Raw genomic sequence first — 25608 nt, 5'->3', positions numbered from 1 at the left:
CAAAAGTGTTCTTTCCGTGTAGAAATTTAATCCATTTGTAGTATAAGACATGCGCGCAGGCGATATACAGACAAGTACATATATTTTTAAATCGCATGCACTTAAATAGATTGTAAAGATTTTATGCGAGATTTCACTTCGTAGTTTTTTATAACTCTTATAAAATTTTTCCATAAAAAATTAAGAATATTCGAAATAATTGAAAGAAACATCTGTTACGTAGTGGCAAAAATGTCGCGAATGATGGACGTAAAATATTGAAAACTCTACTGTAAAAATACGAATTCTCAGGAAAACACTATTAAGATAGAATTTATCAGAGATTATCAGAGATAAAATGGTTTATTTGAATTGGAAGTATTGAAGTAGAGACAAAGTAAGATATATGCGGAGAAGACTAAGAGGAGCGTGTGTGAAAGCTAGAAAAGATAGATATATATTAATATAGATACGATATATAGTGAATTGATAGCGGATAGTCGTCTAAAGAGATCCATCTGTCTTACATTAGAAGTGTGAGAACTCGTACTTGTAATTCTGGATCAGTTCTAATTTCTCCAATTCTCTTCAGAATTTCGAGGTAAAGACTGAAAAGATTCTTAAATGACTTAAATGTCTTATTTACTGATGCAACATATTTCATGCCACAACTATTATTAATTTTAACACAAACAGATTTTTTAAAAATACTAATTTTATTTGCTGAAAATAATTTCGCAAAATTCTATCATGGATGGACTCCATTTCGCTCCGAAAATTAGATTTGCCTTAATAGCAAATTCGTGTTTCTGTGAATATAGATTTACTCAACAAGATTTATCACTGAAAACTAATTGTAATAAAATTTGATTGCTTTTAGGTTGCAAGTAGAGCATTAATGATTTTGCTGCGACAGCAAGATCCTTTCTTTCCACGTTATAATTCCGAAAGGAGGGATACTTTTAAATCGCTTATGTGTGTGTAGCTCACTATTTTTTTCTCACTACATTTCTCGTTTTTATCTCTGAGCTTTCTAGCTTCTCAAGTCAGTCGAACGTCTGCAGAGTCTTAAGAAACTCGTCGTATTGTAGAAGTGCGACAGTCAATTCGTTTGCAAACGAGTAGTCGTATCACGACTGAAGAAAATTCAAATTTCTCTTTTGATTCTTTGCTGTTAATGTTAAAACAGTAATATACAGCAGGTAATAAGTGCAAAAAGAATAAATTATTATAAAGATTATTCATTCTTGAATATTACGAAAGTAAAAATTTAATATCGCACGTAGATATGCAAAATGTAGTTCGAATAATTTTGTAAGTAATAATATTTTATATTACAAATGTTCTATTACTGTCATATTATTTTTTTATTTCAAATTAATTTAAGAATATATCTAGGTGTTATTAAAAAATAACGCTAAATTGAGATTAGGTATTATGTAGAAATATAACGATAATTAGTTAAATTAAAAGAGATAATGAGGACGATTACATCAACGTTAAAATTCTATTTGTTTAAGGCTTAAATTTTCATTTTTAAAAATGAAGATTACTGTATAATAAATAAAAAACTAGCAAAAATAAAGATCAAGATTTTTGAATTCATAATAAAGTTGTCGAATAATTTATCGGAGCACATTAATTTTTCTATGAAATTAATAGTAAATTAATAGTGACAGCAGATAAGAGACACATATGGTTTCTCTAAAACATCCCGAAAATAGAATAGTCTAGATTATCATTAGCTAAAGAACATTACATTGAAAATAGTCGACCTCATTACTATCTAAATATACAATGATACTTTTAATTTTTAATTTATTTTTATAATTTCGATCGCTCCGCGTACAATTATTATTACTCTTTACATTTTAAAAAATCCCAAGCACGTGTTCATCCATTTATTCGGTATTCATATCCTTATTCGGGCATTCGCGTAGTTCATCAGTATTAAACTTAGAAGGAAAGTTAGCCACCGCGCGGCCCGAAACTACTTTATACTTTTCCTCATTCGCTTTTAAACTCCTTGCACGGTAAGTTCTTCTAATGAGAGGTGATATATTTTAAATTCATTGAATTTAAGTTCGATTCTTTTTACTCTTTCGAACATTATACGCTTAAAAAGTTGTTCCGAGGAACTATTACGTTGTCGCTGCCAGTAGTGTGACCTCAATTGTAAATTGAGTGCCGCTAGTAAAAGTTATCGCTACTAATCGTCTAGCAAATCTAATTTTCTATTGTAACATTCATACTTGGTAACCAAATCCGAATATCTCTGCACAGAAACTTTATAAAATTATTAATTTAACGATTCTTTTCTTCCTCTCCGATTTTCGAGAGGTTTATAAGGATTCGTCAAGAGCGACAGAAATCGTGCGTTATTCAATCTAGAGAAACCATCAAGTTTCGCAAATAATTACTTTGTTCCGTTTTCACTGAATAAATTTAATTCGCGAATAACTCTTTTCTCAATTGCTCGAATGTTCAGTTTCAATACAAAGGGAATTTCTTTTGTCGTGTCATAATACGATCTTTCTCGCGACAATAACAATTTTATCACAGATGACATTATTGAGGAATATTGTAAATATCTCGACAAATCTGAACGCGACTGTGTACTTAGATTAGTTTGTTATCACGTACGAATCTGTTTATATGATCTATGTAATATCTTTCTACCCCAATTACATATTTGACTACACAAAGTTAGATAGACTGATCCAATAAAAGAACCACGTTCTTAATATTGAAGATATTTTTAATCTCTCACAATAGCATACGATTAGTGAATTATGTCATGCGACAATACCGTGTTCTATATTTTCAAATGTTAAATAGACATATGTATCTTTATAGACATCACAGATAAAGACTGCCTCGTTGCAAGTTTATTAATTATTTTACACACGTTACACGCATAGATTAAGCACGACAAAATAGTAATTCGTACATAAAAAAATTCGGCATTAAAGATATTACGTTAAAAAAGCACGCGTGCACTTTTTATAAAAATTAATTAAATTAATAATTACATAAATTACATTATAATTTTAATTAAAAATTTTGTAATTACAGCAGAGAACAAATCCCTGATGTTATTATAGAGATGCTCATTGACTTTGATTAATCGGCAGCTTGCGTATGATTTTAGAAATCATATTTATGCAAATGTAGTAATATCATTGAGTATCAGGAAAGACCGTGGAAAGTTAACTAACAGATGAGATCTTAAAACGCTAACACGGTACAAAGCGGATCTTGGTGCTTCCATATAATATTAGTGTAAATCTTACAATTTTCGATTCATATAACACCACGTGGCCGCAAATCGCGTGCATCTCCGTAGCTCCGAACCAAGTAGTATGTAATTTCACAATTAAATTGCCAACGGCAATCTAATAAATCGATGCTCAAATCATCCTGTGAAATCCCCTCCTCCCCACCTTCACGACATCAAATAAATGCTAACTTGCTTCTATACGAATCTATAAAGAATTTATTGCGAAAAAATATCACCTCATGTTCTCAGCCAGGAATCGAACTCGAATCTTCACGTTTGCTGAACGGGCATTCATTGCAATAAATAATCTAGCGCGTTTTCAAGTTGCGTAAATTCAATATATATATATATATATATGTTTGAGCGAACGTATTATCAAGGTAACGTATAAATAATTGAGTATCAGGAAAGACCGTGGAAAGTTAACTAACAAATGAGATCTTAAAATACCAACACGGTACTAAAGGTAGGACGCCCGTCCGGCAAATGTGGAGATCCGAGTTCGATTCCTGGCTGAGAACATGGGATCATATTTTTTCGCAATAAATTCTTTATAGATTCGTATAGATGCAAGTTAGCATTTATTTGATGTTGCAAAAGGGGGGGGGGGATTTCACAGGATTTGATGCTTTTGAGCATCGATTTATTAAATTGCCATTGGCAATTTAATTGTGATGTTACATACATACTACTTGATTCAGAACTACGGAGATGCACGAGATTTGCGGCCACGTTATACGTTGGTGTTATATGAATCGAAAATTGTAAGATTCACACTAATATTATATGGAAGCACCAAGATCCGCTTTGTACCGTGTTGGCGTTTTAAGATCTCATTTGTAATAATATCATTTTTCTGCTTGTATTCACTATTATTATTTTCTCTGCAGAGTGAAACAAAATGCAAACGTTTTATTTAATTCCGTTAGGTATCTGTACTTATTTTGAATTCGTGATTTATCTCCCGATTTTTAATAATATCATTTAGATATTAGTTTCTACGTAATTATGCTCGTGTAATTAAAAGATTCTCTGTTCATCTTTTGTGAAATTGATGAAAATCTGAATGCCCGTAGACAGATGCTTGTTAGAAACAGTTTGCCAACTCGATAGTGTGACGTTGTCACATAAATATCACAATCGCATATGTACAATCTATGCAAAGTGTTTTTATTGAATTACGCTTGTTTTTATCTTAGAACATATATTACTGGAAGGAGAATAGAGTGCTGAACGTGAAGCCAACATATGTGCGAGAGAGAAAGGTATAGATTCCCATTTGTCTGTAATGCGCATGTGCCATTCAGCCCCCACTTAGTCCCGTTTTTCATTTTTTTTAAAAAGATTTTTGAAAAATAAGAAATTAGGCAAAACGGGCTGAGTGAGGGCTAAATGGCACATGCGCATTACAGACAATTGGGAATCTATACCTTTCTCTCTCGCACATATGTTGGCTTCACATTCAGCACTCTATTCTCCTTCCAGTAATATATGTTCTAAGGTTTTTATTGAATTATTAGTCATATGGAGGGACTAACTTTTGACTGGGACTTGCACGATAAAACCACCTTAACGCACGAGAAACTCATAATATAAAAAATACAATAATAAAAAACAGGTAAAACATAGATTAGCGGAAGGTGAACTGTTTGCTATCTAATGCTTATTTCTCGAAATCCACACTGGTAAGTGTCAGTTTGAATAAGACCATCGTCCAGTCGTCACGCGTTTTCTATAGTCTGATATTAAAATTATCGGAAGCATCATGTAAGTGCCAAGAACTACTTTTGTTATAGACTCGTGCTCACGGAATATCTCTGAATTTAATTTACGCCGTTCAGTCTACCAGATGACCAGTCTATCATGGCAAACTTTCAACGTCTCGTAAGCATCGCGCTAATATTGTATTCCTGTTTAATAACGACATTACGGACTTCGGAGGTGAGCGTCATAAAGCCGACAAAGCAGAAAGCTGAGACATTACGATTAGTCAACGCGGTAAGTGATTTGAAAAATCACACTTTGTCACAAAAGATATACCTCGAGTGTATGCAAAACTAACATATAAGTGAAATGTGAATTTTTCAGGTATTTAGACATGGCGATCGTATAATAGACAGATCGATTCAAGAATCTTATCCACACGATCCGTACAAAAGTCAGAATTTCTATCCAGACGGCGACGGGCAGTTAACTAAAGTAAGATCTGATTTACAGCATAGATATATTACACCGTTTTTGTTAATTCCTTTATCATTAAGACTTATAACGTGACGTATTATGCGTGTATAGAAATAATCTTTAAAAATTATTGTATATTCGCGGAGATTGTTCTACTCGCTGTACATTTTTTAACGTAAGATATTCCTTATCAATTGGATAACTTTAATTGATTTTTTATAACAAAGCTATCAAGGAAAATTAAAATTTCTTGTACTTTAATTTCCTATAACTTTATAATTTTCAACGTCGTATGCTTGTTAATTGAATTTCAAACTAGAAATTCAGACGGATTCCGTTTACAATTGTTTAAAAAACATAATTTTGTTATTTATTTTAGTTTTATAAAAATCCGTTCTTTTTTTTATTACTCCTATTAAACTCAAAAATCATGTACTCGCATTCGAAAATGTCTCGACATTGTTGCTAAAAAAAAATTTGCTTAAAAAAATCTCGCGTTCGAAATGTGATGCGCAAAAAGTGAGACGTTCTGCATATATAAATTAGTATTAATGCATGCATTACGTCTACAGCCTTTCGTAAAGCTTTTCGTAGTGTATCATAGTGAATATACGGGTAGCGCAGGTAAGTACGGTCGCGACAACGGAAAGATTGACATTTTTTTCATTTCTCCGTTTCCGCATGGAGTACATCGCTCCTTTATTTTTAAGTTTTCGTCACCTTCTTGCAAGAAATATTAATAGCAATGGTCGCAATTCTTTATTTTTCTTCTATATCTTTATTAACGACGTTCAAGGACGGCAAGAAAAGGGCATACGAATTAGGACTAGCGCTAAGAGACCGATACAGCAACTTTCTCGGGAATGTGTATTATCCACCGGATGTCTACGCACGTAGCACATGGATAACTCGAAGCAAGATGACTCTACAATTAGTCCTTGCGGGGCTTTACCCGCCTATCGTTGACGTTCAAAAGTGGAATTCGAAGCTTCTTTGGCAACCGACAGATATGATATACTTTCCACCTAATTGCGATCAGCTAATGTTTCCAATTGCATGCTCTGAGTAAGTAAAACCTCTTTCCTTTAATCAATATTATAGTTATAAGTCGTACGATTGCATAATGTTTCGGTTACGTTTGCATTTACAACAATATTTCATGATATAAACGAGTTGATTATTTTATTCTTTGCATAAATTTATTAAATTAAATTGATTAATACAATTAATATATTTTATATATATTATATATATAATAAATAAATATTTTTATAAAATATTTAATTGTATTAATTAATTTAATTTAATAAATTTACGCAAAGAATAAAATAATCAACTCGTTTATATCGTGAAATATTGTTGTGAATGCAAAATGTATATATATATATATATATATACCTATATATATACCTACCTATATATATACATATATATTTCAACGATTCTTAAAGTTTGTTGATAGATGCGCTATATTTTGAAAAAATTAAATGTAAATTGTATCATCTATAAATAAATTATCATAATTATTACCTAGATTATATATTTCTTGTTAAAGTTAAGACTCGACAATAATATTAAAGATTTCTTCTTATGTGTGCATTTGCGTTCAACAGATATCGCGATACTTTGCAAGAGCTGCTACAAAGTTCAGAAGTGAAAAAGAAAACAGAAGAGTATAACGATTTGATGAAGATATTGTCAAACCATACAGGACATAATATCACCGATCTCCTGGGTCTCACGCGTTTGCATGCTACTTTATATATAGAAACATTTATGGGATTGCGTTTACCTGAGTGGACACATAATGTATATCCGGGTGGCAAACTTTTGAATGCGTCGCTTGCATTTTTCAAAATACTTAATCACGAGAGGTTAAATAATCTCAATGGAGGCAAGTTTTAAATAAAAAAAAAATATATAGATATATGTAATATTGTACTTATGAATTATCTAATTATTAAGAAATAATCCCAGATTGGTCTACTAACAAAAAAGGGCTTAATTCAGAAGATTATTTATTGATTATATTTATTAAGATTCTTGAAATTTTACTTCTACTGCAATAGTTTAAGAGTACATACGTAACAAGCTCTCATTATTACCAATAATAGGAATGCACATTATCATTCTAACACTGATAATTCTGATTATCAAGAACTGAAATAAATCATCCCAATTATTGGAAAATATAATTGGTTTCTCTAATTGTAAAAAACGAATCTCTCAATTATATGTAACGTACGTAATCGTTAATAAACGATATTTATGAATAGTGCTTATTTATGTATTTCCACAAAATATTCATACAATCTTTTGCAGGTATTTTATTGACTAGAATAATTGACGACATGAATGAAGTAATCAACGGAAGTACAAAGCAAAAAATTAATCTCTTCTCCGGACATGACATAAATGTGGCTGCATTGTTATACACTCTAAATCTAGACATAATCAAACATCAAATGCCAGAGTATACGAGTACCGTTCTTGTAGAATTACACGAAAAAAACAAAAAGTATTTTGTCAAGGTAAGTGTGTCATTTCCATTTGTTAGTGCGTAACAACGAGAATGAATTTGTCATTTGACTGACAAATAATTAATGAATAATACTCGCTTCTTGCAGGTGTTGTATTATTTAGGTATTCCATCGAAAACACTAGAACTTAGCATTCCCGGCTGCGAAGTATTATGCCCGTACGATAAATTTATCAAATTAACTAAAAAGTCAACTCAACTAAGGAGCAGCAAGACATTAAAAAATCCATGTGATCCAATGGCATCGGAGAAAAAAGCAACCGATCCACCATTAACACCATTTAATACATAGTCTGAAGATTAACGAACGTCTGAATGAAGCTTCAAAGTTTTTATAAGAATTTCTCACGAAACTGAGTATCCATACAGTAATATTTCTTTTGCGAAATATGTATTCTATTCTCTTATTAGAAATAGAATTAAGATTACTCGAGATTACATTTATGTCGAATGATAGGTGAGATTTCTAACGTTATTGTTAGCAGCTCAATTTTATTTGAAATAACGTAACGAAATAGTTGATCAGGAAAGAGAACACGTTTTATAATATCTCATTTTACAACGTCCTCAATTTTACAGTACATACAGTAGTATAGTTTTACAATACCGTCTTCTATCTAACGTAATAAAATCGGCGTAGCAGTCAGTTTTATTACATTTTCCTCATTATATCCGATATCGTAACGCACGAAAACTAGATGCCCATACGATCGCGGAAAGTTAAGTTCGTTAAGTATGCTGAGAGCCGTGTCTTATCGAAGACACGGAGCTCAGATCCTCCGCCTACCGTGCCGTAGCATAACAATTACCCTATTATTTCGCACACACCGCCGCGGCGATTCGTTGGGCCTATACACCGCAACATTTCCGTTCCACGATATACTCTCAACTTCCATTAAGGCTAAATCTTTTCGGCCGTCGCGTAAGCAGATATCAACGTTGAAGTTTAATTTGCCCTTTTACGTTATCACCACTTATGTGCGAGAAACCGATGAATTTTATTTTGATTTGATTCCAAATGAGTCTTTTATAATATAATATGTTGTATTATAAAAGGAAAATTATTATTAGATATATTATTTTTATATACATGATACATTAGTTTTAATATAATTATACGACATGTGTAACTTCATGTAAAATATAAAATAAGATTTTTTATGTGTGTGTTTACCAACATAGTTATATTATATGACTTGCTGTATTCAACATAATTGTTATAAATCTAAATTTTATAAATAAAAACACACTGACCTATATATTCTTCTATGTTTACAAGTTAAGAGAACTACTTCTATAAAAGAACAATCTCGCACCGAGAGTTTAGAAAATTTTTGTACGAGGGATAGAAACGATGCCAAACAGTATAGTTTATCGTATACTGAATTAGCCGCGCCGTGTTCTTTCAATTTTGAAAATCATTGCCGAAACTTGTCGCCGGAAAAGAATAGGAGGTTTCAGCTATTCTAAAGACAAAAGTTCATCTTTCTTTTTTCCCTTTTCTTTCGTGCCGGGCCATCCTTTTCTGTTACCCCTTTTTCTACTGTAATCCCACCCTCGCCTCCGTCGGGATAAACTCTTGAAATTTCCGAGAGTTGCCCGGATGAGAAGAACCAGTTCCGCACTCCTAATTCTGCGGAATTAAACTCGCGAAATCGTTCTAATTGCGGATACAGAGACCATCGGGGCACTTGCATCGAACCGAGTTGCATTGTACTTTTAACGATGTAATACTACGATTGAATTAATCACCGTTCAATTTCCATTATACGGCCGTTAAATTGCATTTATGCCGAACGTCGTGGTTATAATTTGACGCTCATTTACAATCGATAGAAAATATATTATTTTACCGAAGACATCCTGCAGTACAGCAGGAAATGCAAGTCCCTTTCAATAAATTCTAGTTAATTTTTTCCAATGTATTCATAATTATTAAATCTTGAATTAAAAATTCGTTCAGGTATGAAATTATTAATCAATTTTACGAAAAATGAGTCCTTTTCAATTACGCGATTATACGAGCTTGCATTTCTGAATACAAGAAATGTAGGAAAGGGTTAAATAGAGCATTCCTCGAGTTCCCCAGACGGGCGCGTGACACAACGGCCGAGAAAATGCAAAATTTGCCGAAAAGACTGCCACGTGCGGAAGTTAGTTTGAAAACGCACGATTTAATTGAACATTCGTAATAATTTGTCTGCACGAGAGGGTGCTAACTGAAACTCCGCGGTTCGCGTTCGCGTGCGATTCGTCGGCGGCGAGGAATTAGCACGAGCTGTCGAGTAGACAATACGGAATTAATTATAATTAACTGCCATTCACAAAAGTTTCCGCGGAACAATTTTGTGGTCGCACCATGCCGGTTATAATGAACTCTCTCCTGGCAGCTCCTATCATTTACATACTCTTACATTCAAACTGGGTTTTCGTTTGGCTGCTGCACTGGTTCGCGACAACCCCAAGAGAAACTTCTTTAAATTATGCCCTTTGGAATATACCTTCGGCATGACGTAGAATATAACGTCCGCTGAAAACTTTCCACCGGCACCGAAGAAATATTGTTGCAACATCGTAAAAATGCATACGACTGATTCTTACTGTCATATGCAGCAGAGATTATACATTTCGAAAGAAAAGCTCTTTAAGGAGAAAAAGGTCTAATGGAAAAAAAGTGAATTTAAACTGAAATCTAATTTTGTTATTGCACATTTATACACATTATACTAATAAAAATTAACCGTGTGAGTATTTATTATATTTCCTACCATGTCGATTAATTTAAAGTAAGTTTGTAAACTTGCAACAAAATTTTTAAAAAGATTAATCCTTGATTTAACTTTTTAAATAACAATACTAAAAAGATCTTTCGTAAACTTTTATTAATCATTTTATATATTTTATTTATGCGAGAAAAAGTCAGAAAGTAAGATCTCGAATTTAATTTATGTAATTTTTTATTACTTTGTAGCTATCTCGTCGCATGCAGTACATCCGTGGTAATTAAATAGGGAACCTTACTTTATGACTTCTCCTCGTATATGTCGTCATTTATGTGCGTTGAACGGCGACTCGGAAAAGCTTAGAAATAATTAGCTTAATAATGTTACTGTTCGGTAAAATTTGATAGCTTTATTAATATTGTTTCAACGCCAATTAACGCTCGACTAACACTTTTTATAGCTTGATACCCTGGCGCGCGTACCGTATCGTTGCAGGTTTTCTTCAGTTCAAGGAATAGCGCTGGCCATGTGGCCCTCGTATTTACGACTTTGTCCTACATGCAATAATCTTTCCCGTATTGCTCTACCGTGTTAATCAATTTCACGCGAAGCCTCGTAAGATCGTGACAATTGATGGTGATGTGTCAGTTGTCACTCTAAAAGAACAAGAAATCAAGAGCACTACGTTCTCGTATAAAAAATAAAGAACACCCACGCGTTGAAGAATGCAAAAAAATAATAATTTTTTTATTTACTGAAACACCGATCTCGGTTAAAAAGCTATCTATGACAACGGTAACCGTTAAATTAAATTAAATTGGATAGTGTCTCGGTTTGTGAATAACGATTTGCAAACCACTGCGGGAGTTTCAAGGTACACCGAAAGAAGGAGGTAGTCTCTTTCTTCCTCTCTCTCTCTTTCTCTCTCTCTCTCTCTCTCTCTCTCTCTCTCTCTCTCTCTCGCTTCCGCGACGTAATCCGGATTCTACCGAGTAATTTGTGAATCTGAGGGAGGAGGAAAAAAAGCCAGCGATTATCTCGCGTATGTGCGCGCGCGTATGTGCACGCGCATAATATTAGGGAATGTAAGTGTGGCACCGAGCTGACGTTCGGTAGTGCATTATCAGTTCGCCTCGCGCTCATAGGAAACCGCAATTTCCACAAATTACACGGATGAAAACTGACTCTTGCGACTGTACACCATCGGCTACAGCGCGGTGGAATTCATGGGTCGCGGGTTATGCCGCATTCGGTGGTATGTAGTAATTAGCAACATTGCTCCCAGATCTCCCGTGGATGGGAGGATCGGGCGAGGGCCGAGCGAGACGAGGGGGGAGGGGCGATGGGGAGGGGGAGGGGTGAATCCGCCGGCACAGATTTCATTTCGAAGGAATAGAACGCAACGGCGGCGATATTATCTTGTGCCCGTGTGTTGCGACCGTGACGTTTAACGATCGGTCATGCCAAGACTCTCTCTCTCTCTCTCTCTCTCTCTCTCTCTCTCTCTCTCTCTCTCGCGGCACCACCGGAAATCGAGAACAAAACGCTGCCACGTATATTCTTAGCCTAGAGAGACATCCCGTGACTGAGGTCGCGGGTCGCGAAATTATTCATTCATGTAAAAATTGTCGCAATCGTAATTAAAAATTTCAATAATGTATAACGGAAATCCGATCATTATATCACCACCATCAGTGTTTCTAATTTTACTGTAGTGCAAAATGCGAACGGAAAGAAACTCATTCGAGTCGGAATGGCTTAAACGGTCCAAAGAGGATTGATCTTATATTTCTCTCGTGACTGACACAATTTTGAATGAATATTTTCAAAAATAACTATTCTAAAAAAATAAGTATTCTCCTATCCATTTTATTTTTTCTCTTTATAACATTGACTGCGACGTCATACGACATATCATATTGTACTCAAATATATGACATTATTTTCGGAAACGCTTTGTCACTCAAATGACATCAAATTTTTGTAATTCTTGTTATGATCTCCTTCGACGTAAAAAAAGAAGTAACGAAATTATGTTTGACTGCCTGGAAATTTCTTGTAAATTGAATATCCTTTGCATATGAATGACGTGGAAATCAATATTTAACAAGCGTTGATACATATATATTGAAATATAATAAATTAACATCTTGAAATGCACAGAAATAACGATCGATTCGACGTTACACTTTTAAAAATATGAATGTGAATATGGTGGTATGTTCCACACACCATTGGTGGCAAAATCACATCTATATTTTTAAGGGTACAAAATATTTTATCGTCAAACATTCTGTGATCTCGCTGTCGAGCGCGTTCAAGAGAGTCGCGATCGGCGTGTTTCGTTTTTGACAAGGGCAGGGGAAGATGTAATATTATCAATAATCGATACGTTTTCTCGCGATCAAAGTGGAACTGTGCGAAGGTATCCCCGATCGATTTTTCTGCCGTCACGACGAGAAGAGAGCCGGGAACGAGACTTTCGCATCGAGTTTTGCTCCCGCGGAACGTCTTCCCCGCCGAGTTTATTAAAGCGCCGTGCAGCTGTAGCTGAATTATCGCCGGAGTTTCCTGTTTCGGCTCCCCCGCGGCAAAAAGCGCGCGCGGCGCTCAGCGGGAACGAGACAATTTGACCGCCTTATTCGAATTTACTTTTCTCCCGCGCGCGCGAGCGCGCTCGTATCTGGGCGCCGTAACTTTCTGCCGTAGGCGGAGAGGGCATCCAGGCAGGCGGTTGCGCCATTACCCCCCTCCCCTCCCCGACCCCCGAAGCTAATGTACCCTCACAACGATCATTATGTAAATTCAAGTGTGATAGAGCGCCCGCGCCCGGGCTGTAACGCGAGCGAAACTTTTTCCACGGAAGCTAATCAATTCATTTATCGTGTACCCGATGTACCCGCCGCGCGTTCGTTGAGACGGCGCAAGTATCAAGGACTCTCCTCGAGAGGCTGCCGAATTTCCGGAGGGATAGATAAATACGCCGTGGGAGGGAAGAGAGGGGTCACGCGTGCCCCTCCCTCCATTCCCCCTCGTTGTTAACCCACACTTTTATTACGAATCTTTGCAGACGATAAAAATGCCACGCAACAATCGAATAGCTATTATTATTATTATTATTATTATGTTTCCAGATTGGTCCAGATCCGACTGCCCTTCAATTCGCGCGTGTTCAACGAGTGTGAGGAATTAAGAACAGTGACATATAAAGGAACGCTCGCATAATTATCCGTGGAATTAAACTCACCGGGATCTCGTCGGCGATTTCCTCAACGCCGGAAGCGCGCGCGTCCGCCGCCGCCGCCGCCGCGCGCGGACGTCAGTCGGCAGGCCGGAATCTCGTTATCCGCCCGCATCCGCGGCGGGTCCCGCGGCTGCAGGGAGCGCCGGTACGGACAAAAGAGAGCGCGACAGCGCGCGCGCGCGCGCGCGCTCGATGCCGGATCGCGGGAGGGAAGGGGGGTCGCGAGAGCGCCGGAAACTTTCCGCGTTAATGAAATTTCTTTGGGCGAGAAACTCTTCACACCGCGGGGCGCGGCGGGCGGCGCCGCCGCGAAGAAGCCGCCGCAAAACCGCGCGCACTTAACCGCAGACGAAATAAAGGAGGGAGGGGGGGCGGAGAACGCAAACGGCCGATTATTATCTTCCCCCGCGTTCGTCGCCGGCTTCGCGCTCCCGGTGACCCTTTTTCAACCCGATCGCGACGAGCGACGCGTTCGGGTAGGATCGATCCCTCGACCGACGCGTGTCGAGGAATCGATTCCTCGCGGCGCGCCGCATCGCACGGCGTTGCAACAACAGTCCGCTACGGCGCGCGTGCCGCTTTCTGTCGTCTGCGAGTGCTGCTTCGCCGTCGATCGTGTTTACGTTCATGAATGGTCCCCCGCAGTCTTCTGAGAACGTCTGGCGGGGACAGAGCGCGATAAGGTGAGAGAGCCGGTGACTTTTTGCCGCTGACGATAAATCGCAGCGATAAAAGACCGCCTAAAGTTCAAGTTTCTCTAACGATTTCTTTTTTTTTGTTTTTTTATAATAGGGTCGTTTGCGTAACCTCTTCTCCTTGAGATGTACTCGTTCTACTTTAAGTTCTACTTGTTTACGGTAAAATAACGTAATACGGAAAAGTCGTGCCGTGGATTTATTTCATTTTTAGACGCGTTTTTTTTTATGTGCGACGTCCGATTGCAAGAAATTCTTCTGCTCCTCTGTTCTCATATCGTGCCTTTACACGTTACTTTATTTCATCTCAATGTTTTGTTGTCTGTTCAGACTCTATCAGTGTGTACGATGGCTCAAAGCGATCCAAGAATCCCAAATTTGCAGGACACATTCACTCCTGTCGGTTCACAACTGTCTGGAATATATAAGCGGTAATTTCTGAATTGCTTAATGCCGTGCTTGTTATCAATTCGCTGACCTTTGACACGAGAGGCTACAGCGGTATCTTTCACTTATGTTGCAGAAGTTACGCTCACGTGACAATCAGGGACAGATTGCCGGTGATATTAACGAAAATCATTGATACGTTGTGCCAGAATAAAAGCAGAATCATAGATACGTACAGTGAGGTAATCTTTATGTAGAGGCAATATATGTATATGTGATGTAGCAATCAGATTGCTCATAATATATTATTATGCCTTGAGATGCAAAATATATACTGCTGAATTACAGGATGCCGAAAAAGATATCAAAGAGATCATAGGATTCATAAGTCAACTGAAAAATGAGATAGTCACTAACAAGGCCTTGAAGCCACTGCATTTAAATACCAAAGCAGCTAGTAATGACGCAGAGGAATGGAATAAATATCTAGAGTGCAGAACGTGCGTAGAAGGTGGAGCACCGACATGGTTCAACACCGCCTGGTTGTACTGCGAATGCTACATGTATCGTGTATTAGCTCAAGAAATTGGTTTGATGTAAGCTTTAATACATTGAACACGTAACATAAACTCATAGATTATTAGAAGAAGCTAAAATTGTTTTGCAATACTAGGAATATCATGCGCAATTACGATCCGTTCGAGTATCAAAAGCAAGCGGATTTTATCAACTCCATCGAGTCTATGGACTTAATGATTGCCTTGTATATAAAAGACATAATATGTAATAAGGAATACAATAAGGGAAACTCGAGGAATGACTTTCTGAAATTTTTGAAATTGAGCTTGTGGGGCAACAGGTTGTATCTCTATCTAATTCTCTCCAATACGTTTGTCTTCTATAACGATGCCTTATGAATAAACAACGATACCTTTACAGGCACGATCTATCTGCAACTGCAGGAGCCCCTAGTAGCCAGACTGGTAATCCGCTCGTTATAGTGGAGTCTCTAAACGAGAATATAGTGGTAAACGATTGGGAGAGTGTGTGGGATATCGTGAACAAAAAGATGAAGGAAAACGATAATGTTCACATAGTACTTGATAACGCGGGATACGAACTCTTCACCGATCTATGTTTAGCCGCTTTTCTGGTTACTATTGTACCTACGACTAGGATAACGTTTCACGCAAAATTGTACCCGTGGTACGTGAGTGATACAACTGTTCGTGACTTTCTCTGGACATTAGATTACATGAACAGCCTGAACAGTTATCCAAATATGCAATTATTGGGTAAGACGTTCAAGAATCTACTGGACCAGGAAATTTGGCGTGTCAAGGTACATTTAATTTGCATCCTCTGAAACTGTTGTAGACTATTCTACACGTAAAGTTATGTTGAATGTAACTTGAGCTTAACTTTTACCCAACAGGACGAGCCTTATTGGACGGGACCGTATGATTATACGCAAATGAAAGAAAAAGAGAGAAATATATATGCTCAATTGTCCGACGCTAAATTGGTAATATTTAAGGGTGATCTGAATTACAGAAAACTTCTGGGTGATGTAAATTTCGAATATAATACAAGCTTTGCAGCTGCACTGGGAAGTTTTCGACCTACGAATATTTTGAGCTTGCGCACTATGAAATCCGATATTTGTGTCGGATTGCCAAATGACGTAGCTGAATTCTTTGATCAGCACAAAGATAAACTGATAACCGGAGAGTATGGTCTTATTCAAGCAGCTTTATTTAAAATCTAAAGTATATCAGATCTCTTTGTAAAATAAAAATAAAATCGTTGATTTATGATAATTGTTGAACATCTTTGAATTATGATAATCGTAATTACTTACGTTTATCACACTGTATAAATATACGAAATTATATAGCACGATATTTGTACATATTGTACACAGATATGCACGAGAATATTTATCTATGTGTAAAATAATATTTTGAAAAGTATATTTTTCTTGCAAAAGAAATTGAGCTTGTGGGCTCAAAAAAAACTTTATATTTCTTGTAACATATCCATATTTATTCTGTGCCATATTGTATATTAATTATTCGATCCGTTATAGTCTGTACATATTTCTATATAGATACGTAAATAAAATCTATATCTAATTACAACTATTTTCTAATATTTTACACAAATTTTTCATCTACATTTTATAAATTGAACTATTTTGATATATAGTTATTTTACGAATTAAATTTTCTTATGACAAATTCAGCAATTAAAACAAATGCTGTTGATTTGTAACTAAATTATGCAATATAATGATAAAAATAAGGATGTCTTAATAAATACAAGTTGCCAGTGTACATAGTAATGATTATCTACTTTTTTTACAAGTCTGTATAATAAAATTGCTTAGAGAATCAGTGTTAAAAATTTTTTTGTTTCATCGTAATTGAACAATACGCTTTTAAATGATTGTTTAAAGTTATAACTATTCTTTATTGTTGATTGCTTATTTAATAAGTTATGACACGCTCTTATATATCAATTCTTATACAATTCAAAACGCTGCTCAAGCTTACTCTTCATATCAATGATAACACTATACTATTCTCTATTTAATTAACATATTACATATATAAGTCAAAAAAGAAATTTAATAAAAAGTAATAAATATTGATTATTTCTTGTTTATTCAATTTCAATCGACGGTATATTACATACGTGTGTGCACATAAAATTATAAAGCAAGTCTGTATGGATATAATACTATATTTATACAGAATATTCAAATGTGTAAAATTAAATTTCTATGTTTTGATTTAACTGATTTGACATTAATTCGACGCTCTTTGTATACTTCAAGTATAATAAATTTATCGCAATAAATTATAAATAAAATTTTAAATTGCAAAATATAAGAAATACAATTTCAACAAGTATGATCTGATTTAGTGTCCATGTAACCGCACAATAATTATTATAGGCCAATCTTTTAAATTGATATATCTGGACATTTTCCAGCACTCGTTAAAATTTTTGATTCTTAAGTTTCTATAACAAATATTCATATAAAGATATGTTCTTCATTGTGAAACTTCAACTGGGAATAATGCCATGTTTACATAATTGTAAATGACAGATTTCGAAAGAGATTTAGAATCTCGCACATAGCATCAGTTGCAAATATTTATTTTACCATCATTATATAATATAAAACATTGTATATTCCGATCCGTAATTAAGTAGAACTCGTTTAATCGTACTCGATTTTTCATATCAAAGCATCGTAAAAGAGACAGATTTTACCAAGTGGCAATAAAGCTTTATCAACTGATTTTAAGATTAAATGTAATAAAAATTAATGTATATTAGCATTCACAAAACTTTGAGTAAATTCGTTTTAATTATGAATATGCTATAAAGACTACAATAATATGAGCAATAATTGTAATAATAATTATAATCACTATTACAATAAAAGAAGTAATAATTATTATAATACATTTTAGCAAATAACTTAAATGCACTATAATTTAACTATTATTATCATCAAGTACTTGATTTATATGTGCTGATATATGCTTGTCCAGCAAGCTTTCAGATGAAATAGTATTTTATTAATATGACATTAGATAATTTCTCTATAGACAATTTTTAATACCCATAAATAAAAATTTATAAAGAATGTATATGTATGCATTATTTTCGCGTATACATATTACTTTTCTATGCAAGTATAAGTGACACAAATAATCATTATTATAGGTTATAGTTATTAGAATCATAAAAATTCAATTTTAGTTAAAATTTGATCTTACAATTAGATAAAACATTATCATTTAAAATATGAATTATAAAAGTCATTTGATATCTCTTGTATTGTAATCCAACATCTCTCTAATCATGTCAATCCAATATGCGTCCTACAAGATTTATTTGGAAAGTAAGTGCCCCAATTATAAAGAACTTAAATACATGAAAAAGTATTAATTAAAAATTAAATCTGATTACTACTGATCTGAGCAATTACTATTTATTTTCCTACTTTATTTATAAAGAAAATTGAAAATGAAGCAAAAACATTTAATTTTTTTTATTAAATATGTCCTTTTTTATGACTGGCAGTTACTTCCAAATGTTCTGGTCTTAATATCTACACATTTCGCATGCATATCTATATAATATATTAGCAATCAAGAAAACATTATGAATAAACAGAAATTTTGGAATTTATATTACAATAATTTTTTGACAATTACAAGTTTTGCGATACATTTTACGTTGCTCTTGTAACATACAATATATGCTCTATCGAGTAGAATTCAATAATATTCAATAGCAGATTATATCATTAAAATTTACTGACAAACTCTAAAAAATTATTTTTATAATACCAAACATATTATTTACAAAATTATGTTTGAAAACAAGGCTAAAATAATGCCTCAGATAACGCCTTCAAAATATGCTTGGCGTAGAGTATTGCACTTCATATTTATTCTTATAAATATTTAAAAAAATGTTCCAGACACATATTCTTTTAAATCATCAAAAAATAAAAATAGATAAAAAAATAAATGTTTTAATGTAAAAATAAGAAAGTTTGGCCCCATACTTTTGGGCCAATTAATATCTCAATTATTTCACAAAGGATATTAACAAATTCCAACTACCAAAAGTTGATTTTGTTGTTATATTTAATAGTCTCAGAACAAGCAGCTTGTAATACTATACATGAACTAATCTATATGTTCAACTATCAAATTACAATGAAGTTATCACTTATCTAAGAAAATTTTGAATAACATATAAAAATGTCGGTAACCGATAATAAATAGTTCATCATCATTCCATTTTACAAATCTGAGCAGTTCATTGCCACATGGTAATCAGTACAATCTGTTTATATGTATGTATATACCAGAAGACATTGTAACAATATAACGAATCTGTATGAAAAGTGAACATTTATATAGAAGTAGTTGTGCAGAGAATTTCATACAAAATTTATAACAGTTAAATGATAACCAGAAATGTGGCACTTTGCGAAACGTCGCACGAAGTTAGCCATCGCGTAAAATTATAATATCTATTAATATTATCTACATAATGAATGAAATTAACGATTTAAAAAATGTGTCTAAAATTCTTTTCTGGACGAAAGATTTAAAATGCACGTGTACAGATTGATTGAACTTAAAAGTATTTAAAGGAACGCGATTTAATCTTAATGACTCGCGGATATAGCGCGAAAATTCTCTATGACGTAAAGGAGGCACATGTATATACTATGTATTAAAAATTAGGATTTAAAGGAATATATGTACATACTTGTATATTTCACAAAATTATGGCTAAAAACATATATATAATCTAGATTCCTTCAACACTGCCACAGTATCCATTTTGAGGCACCCCGCATAGTGTCCTGTGTCTTATATCGTTTATGAAACATAATACATTCGTAAACACAACGGACAAGCAAGAAAGACGGAAGTTCAATGCAATGTAATCGTTCTTTCCCAAATGAAGTAGTACTAGTCCAGCACGAGGCATACATTCACGCTCATTATTTTATAATATTTAAATATTCATTATCGGCTATCAAATATGTATTAAATAATAATAACGGAAATGAATAAAATTTTCTTTTAAAAGTTTTCTATGTAGTCAAATACGGATAATTTGGTCTGAATCATGTAACAAGATTTTTTTTTATCTATTTCACGTAATTGTCGCAACTAAAAGACATGCAAAATCATTAAGTTCATTATTCACATTAGTATAAGAATAATAGTATTATACAATACATAATAATAGAATTTAATAGTAGAAAACTATTCCGCGTCCACGAAATTTAAGAGTTAGTAACTGTTACTTGGTGAATGCAGCAAATACAGCCCAGAGTACCGGGTTCGCGTTACGTTTAGCGGCTTCCGCCTCGAAATCGAGGTCTAATAATGTCCGTACTCTTCGCATCGCTACTTCATAATCGTCGTCCGACAATGGCGCAAATGCATTTTCTAATACATCAGCTGCGTGTGCTAAAATAACTAATGCCAACGTTCGTCTATCCATGCGAGCGGCATCATTCACCCAACGGCCTAATACAGCTTCTTGGATCTGGAATACAGACAGTAACATATGCCATTCTATTCATAGATTATGTAACTCCATTCAGCATCAATATTCCTTTAAAAATATAGGACATATTTTTCTATTATTTGTTTCTATATTTTTATACATTTTTTACCTTTATTCTAAGAACACCCTATGTATATCTTTTAGCATAATTAATAAAAAACGTAGAATATTTAATGCTACAGATTTAATTTATAAATTAAATTTTCAACTTGTGCTACTTTATTTATATAGAGATTTCCTTAAAATATTATTATTATTCTGTGTTATGTATGTGTTAGTAAATTAATAACTACATGAAAAAAATAATAAATATATATGAAATTATATATACACATAATTATATCATACATGTATATATATATATACATATACGCATTTAATTTGAGAGCTCATATCTTTCCATTTCCACATGTTTTTAATGTAGGATATTAAAGCATATATAAAGATAAGATATTACTTCCGTAGATAATAACATAGCAACACTATAGCATAAAACATAGAATGAAGTCTCCAAATATTGAGAGAGGTATTCCATTTATGTAATCTGTATGAGAGCATAGGTCATAAATTAGAAAGTTTTTCTGTCTGAGTAAACACTGCTTACTTTTGAAAATATGTGATAAGGTCTAACGAATTTTCTATTGTAAACAATAATATTTGTGATCTGGTAAGTCAGTTTAATATAAGTGATATGTCACAGTACATGTGCGTAAATGTTATTATTAATATTGTTATTATTATTATCAGTATGTAAGGTGTATTTTTAAATGCGCAGAATATACTCTTGAATATATATATATATATATCTGTACTGTCTGTGTCTGTATCTACACTTGTATGAGTCACTCAGCCTTGTGAAATAATAATTCTCAAAATTTCAAAAGCACGCTGTATATGTATCGATAACCAAAAAGTGGTATTGTAAAAGTAATTTACCTTTTTCACAAGACGACTTTTGGCGAGGTTGTCGGTAAGAGGATGAGTCGTCATATCAAACAGTAAGAAATTTTGTTTCTCCGTGGTTAAGACACCCTTCTCGACAAGATTTTTCGCCAGCCGTTCTCTGACGTTTTTCAACTGATACCTTAATTTCAATGGGTTCCACGTTTCTCCTGCAACCACGCGAGACACATTTTAGGACCAATACCTGGTGCGTGAGTACAGCAATGAAGGAACTAACCACTGAGATATTCTATCCAACTCTGCACAGTCTCCGGCGGGTCTGTGTCCTTTAAGTGTTTCAAAGCTTCGTCCAGCAGTACGTCTCCCGTAGGCGCGTCGTTCTTCAACAGGAGCTTTCTGGCCAGCAGGCTCTTCTTACGCATGCCGGCTTTCTCCAGCTCGACCCTACCCCGAAAGGCGAGCTCCGCCAAGATACATCCCCTTAATCCGGAACTTATGCAATCGTTCCAGAAGGACGTGTATCCCTATCGAAAAAGAGAGAGAGAGAGAGAGGACAGAGTGTCAGACGCAAACCGGGTCATTCGCGAGAAGGAGAGAGAAAAATAATTTCTAGGGGCGTGAATGAACCTCTTTATCCTTGAGACCGAGCAGCAGGACCTCCTCCATGAGTGTCAGACGCGTCTCCTTGTCGGAGTCGTCGTCGACGGTGGGATTGCAGTTGAGATCCTTCTGGGACAGGCAGTCCGTGTCCGGGCTCTGCCCGGACAGCTTGTCGTTGTGGCCGCCGAGATCGGCGTTCGAGCCATCCTGGCCGTGGCCGCTGCCGCCGCCGCCGCCGCCGCCGGCGCCGCTGCCGCCGCTGTTCACCACGCGTCGCCGCTGCACCAGCCCGTCACCGCGATTCATCGTGCGGCGCGCAGGTACCACGACGGGCCACCACCACCACTCTCGGGGAAGTACGTCCGCGTGTTTCGAGGGGAGGATCCACCACCGCGATCACCTCAGAGCGTTGACGCTCGATCGAAAGCGGACGCGATCGGTCTCGGACGGTGTTGTCGTGATTAGAGGGAGCCGGCGCGGGCATCCATCGCACGGTAAACACTGGGCCGTTGACGTTTACTCCAAAGCGACATGTCTCATCCAAGATGGCCAGGCGGCCCCCTTCTCGCTGACCTCCTCCACGTCCGGCTCGCGCGATTGCCTCGCGGTGGGCCGAGTCAGCGCGGCGGATGACGCGCGGCGCGACGCGACGCGACGGGCGACCGACGACGTGAAGAGCGACGGGCCGTGCGAGGAATGTGCGTGTGTGGGACACCGCGCGGGTACCTCCTCGCAGTCTGCCTTCTGTCGGCCGCGTTTAACGTGACACCGACTCACCGCGAGGCACGACACGTCCGCGAGGAAGGCGCTAGTGCGAGGTACACGTGCGAAATCGCGAAACAAGTCCGGAACATCGAACTCGTACTGGAGGTCCACTCGTGCCACGCAAAGGCAGGAAAACGGCAAGGACGAACGTCTATCGCACCCGCGGCAACAATCACGAATCAGCGAGCGAAGCAGTGTCGCCAGAACGCAGAGGTGTTTCGTACCAACCTGAACGACGCGGGGATCTATTTACCCAGCATATTACACCGAGTGGCCATTGGCTCTCGCGCGCGGCATGTGATCGCGCTAGGGAATAACTCGGGGCGCCCAATCGGCCTTTCGCTTTTCCGGAATTAGTGATAGACATTGATAAGACACCTGTGTGCAAAAAAAATAGACATTTCCGGTATTGGGCATTTAATTCGTATTTATACTGGCTATATACTATATTCGTGCTCCGTTGTTGTGTCGACTGGAAAGTTGAAAACTGTTTCTTTGTTATTAATTAATTATTGCGAAAATTTAATTATGCTTGTATCTATATTTAATTATCTTTTATTTAAAAGAAATTTAGTTGATATTGCTATAGCGATATTTATTGTTGGTAAAAAAGCACGCAACTTTATATAAGAAATTTCAAACAATGAATATAACAAATTTTTAAATAAAAGCCTCATTTTTCCTTATCTGATAAATTATAATAATAAAGAAATAATTAAGGAGGAGTAAAGCTATCTGGGAAAAAAGTTCCATATATAATTATATATAATTATTATAATTATATGCAAAATATGTCCATATATGTTTTTTTCCTTTATAAAATTATTCTTTACAATACAAAATTGATAATAATAAGAAGGAAACATAAAATACAATTAAAAGAATAATTTTTACATTGTTTCTTTTACAAAAAATAAAGTTTGAAGAAATGAGAAAAATTGCTCATATATAAGTGATTAAAAATATACATATATAATTATATAACAATTTATGAACAATTTTTCTTATTTCTTCAAACTTGATTTTTTGTAAAAAAAAAACAATGTAACAATTATTCTTTTAATTATTTTTTATGTTTCCTTCTTATTATTATCAATTTTGTATTAAAGAATAATTTTACAAAATTAAGAAAGAAACTATATATATAGACATATTTTGCATATAATTATATATAATTATATATGGAATTTTTGTCCCTTGCAATTAAAGTCTCTTAATTGGAGTTTCAACTAATGGTTATTTATAAATAAGATACTCTTTAGCAAGTACAAGGAATAATATATATTATATATAATTTTATATAAGAAATTTTTAATATGATCGAGATATATTATTAATATAAAATAAACATTCTTAATTGAAAGCTTCATTCACCCTCCTCCCAAAACATTTTTAATTGAAAATTTAATTCACTTTCTTGCATTTATTAAATATTTTTTACATAAATAATGTTTACAATCAGATCGATTATTTTAATTGTCAGAATTTAAATCTCAATAGCTTCTAAGTATCATATACTTATTTCAAACACTAAACACACATATCGATCGTGCCGCAGGCAATTGATATGCCATGACAAAGTTGGGAATATTTTATTACACAATAGCACGATCCGATATATACGAGTTAATAATATCACGGTTTTAGTTTCCGGTTAGGAATTTATCCGGTCAGCGGATTCTCCCGATGTTTAATCGAAATATCTTCGTATTTCATCATTCGTCTCTTCTGCCTGCTATTTTATGTAATAACAGCGCTCTGTTCTATTATCTTCAAAATTATCATCAGACGTGCGTTCACAATGGAAACCATCTGTGAACACGTCCAAGCGTTTCGCGAAAGTCTTATCGCTTCCGTGCAAATAACGTGCTTATCAAATGTTTAAAAAAAATGTTAATATGCTAACATTATCAAGATTGTCGACAAACGTAACAGATGCGCGAAAATCTGCTGCTGCAATAATTTGTTACAATAAAAGCAACAAATAAAAACTGTCGGAAGGGTTGAACTATCCCGATCAGAACGATTCCGTTTCTCGTAAGTTATTGTATCATGAATAATCAAATATTATCGGGATCATATCTTTCGTCACCTTGCAAGCATGTGGAAAATTCAATCTTAATCGGGTGCGGCTGTTCGATCGAGAAAGATATCTTATTATCTTATTATATATAAATATATATATATATATA

At 35.2% G+C, this 25608-nt stretch overlaps 3 protein-coding genes across 7 annotated transcripts; 2 read left to right on the top strand and 1 right to left on the bottom strand.

Annotated features, from left to right (window-relative positions):
- Positions 1–940: 940 nt before the first annotated feature.
- Positions 941–9044, top strand: LOC105459275 (venom acid phosphatase Acph-1-like). Of its 4 annotated transcripts, none has more exons than XM_011705171.1 (7): positions 941–1181; positions 5056–5257; positions 5348–5458; positions 6237–6505; positions 7054–7334; positions 7763–7971; positions 8068–9044. In XM_011705171.1, the coding sequence occupies exons 2-7, from the start codon at positions 5123–5125 to the stop codon at positions 8269–8271; spliced, it is 1209 nt and encodes a 402-aa protein (XP_011703473.1). In that variant the 5' UTR covers positions 941–1181; positions 5056–5122; the 3' UTR covers positions 8272–9044. The 4 variants fall into 4 exon arrangements, with proteins under 4 accessions (XP_011703473.1, XP_011703474.1, XP_011703472.1 ...); XM_011705172.1 differs by lacking the exon at positions 941–1181 and adding an exon at positions 4857–4944; XM_011705170.1 differs by lacking the exon at positions 941–1181 and adding an exon at positions 4953–5026 and having other exon boundaries at positions 5101–5257.
- Positions 9045–14516: 5472 nt separating this feature from the next.
- LOC105459274 (venom protein 2-like) lies at positions 14517–16998 on the top strand. Of its 2 annotated transcripts, XM_011705167.1 has the most exons (8): positions 14517–14629; positions 14739–14803; positions 14972–15072; positions 15165–15270; positions 15377–15624; positions 15702–15887; positions 15968–16370; positions 16464–16998. In XM_011705167.1, the coding sequence occupies exons 2-8, from the start codon at positions 14768–14770 to the stop codon at positions 16794–16796; spliced, it is 1413 nt and encodes a 470-aa protein (XP_011703469.1). In that variant the 5' UTR covers positions 14517–14629; positions 14739–14767; the 3' UTR covers positions 16797–16998. The 2 variants fall into 2 exon arrangements, with proteins under 2 accessions (XP_011703469.1, XP_011703470.1); XM_011705168.1 differs by lacking the exon at positions 14739–14803.
- Positions 16999–17474: 476 nt separating this feature from the next.
- Positions 17475–22957, bottom strand: LOC105459273 (Golgi phosphoprotein 3 homolog rotini). The gene is made up of 4 exons (XM_011705165.1): positions 22679–22957; positions 22329–22575; positions 22085–22260; positions 17475–21127 (listed from the first exon to the last, which is right to left on the bottom strand). Exons 1-4 carry the CDS (start codon positions 22955–22957, stop codon positions 20879–20881), a joined length of 951 nt encoding a protein of 316 aa, XP_011703467.1. The 3' UTR covers positions 17475–20878.
- Positions 22958–25608: the final 2651 nt, after the last annotated feature.

Source organism: Wasmannia auropunctata, unplaced genomic scaffold (genome assembly GCF_000956235.1).
Source record: "Wasmannia auropunctata unplaced genomic scaffold, wasmannia.A_1.0 LD334199.1, whole genome shotgun sequence".
NCBI lineage: Eukaryota > Metazoa > Arthropoda > Insecta > Hymenoptera > Formicidae > Wasmannia > Wasmannia auropunctata.
Note: the sequence above shows the minus strand (reverse complement) of the source record. Positions and strands in the feature narration are given on the sequence as shown.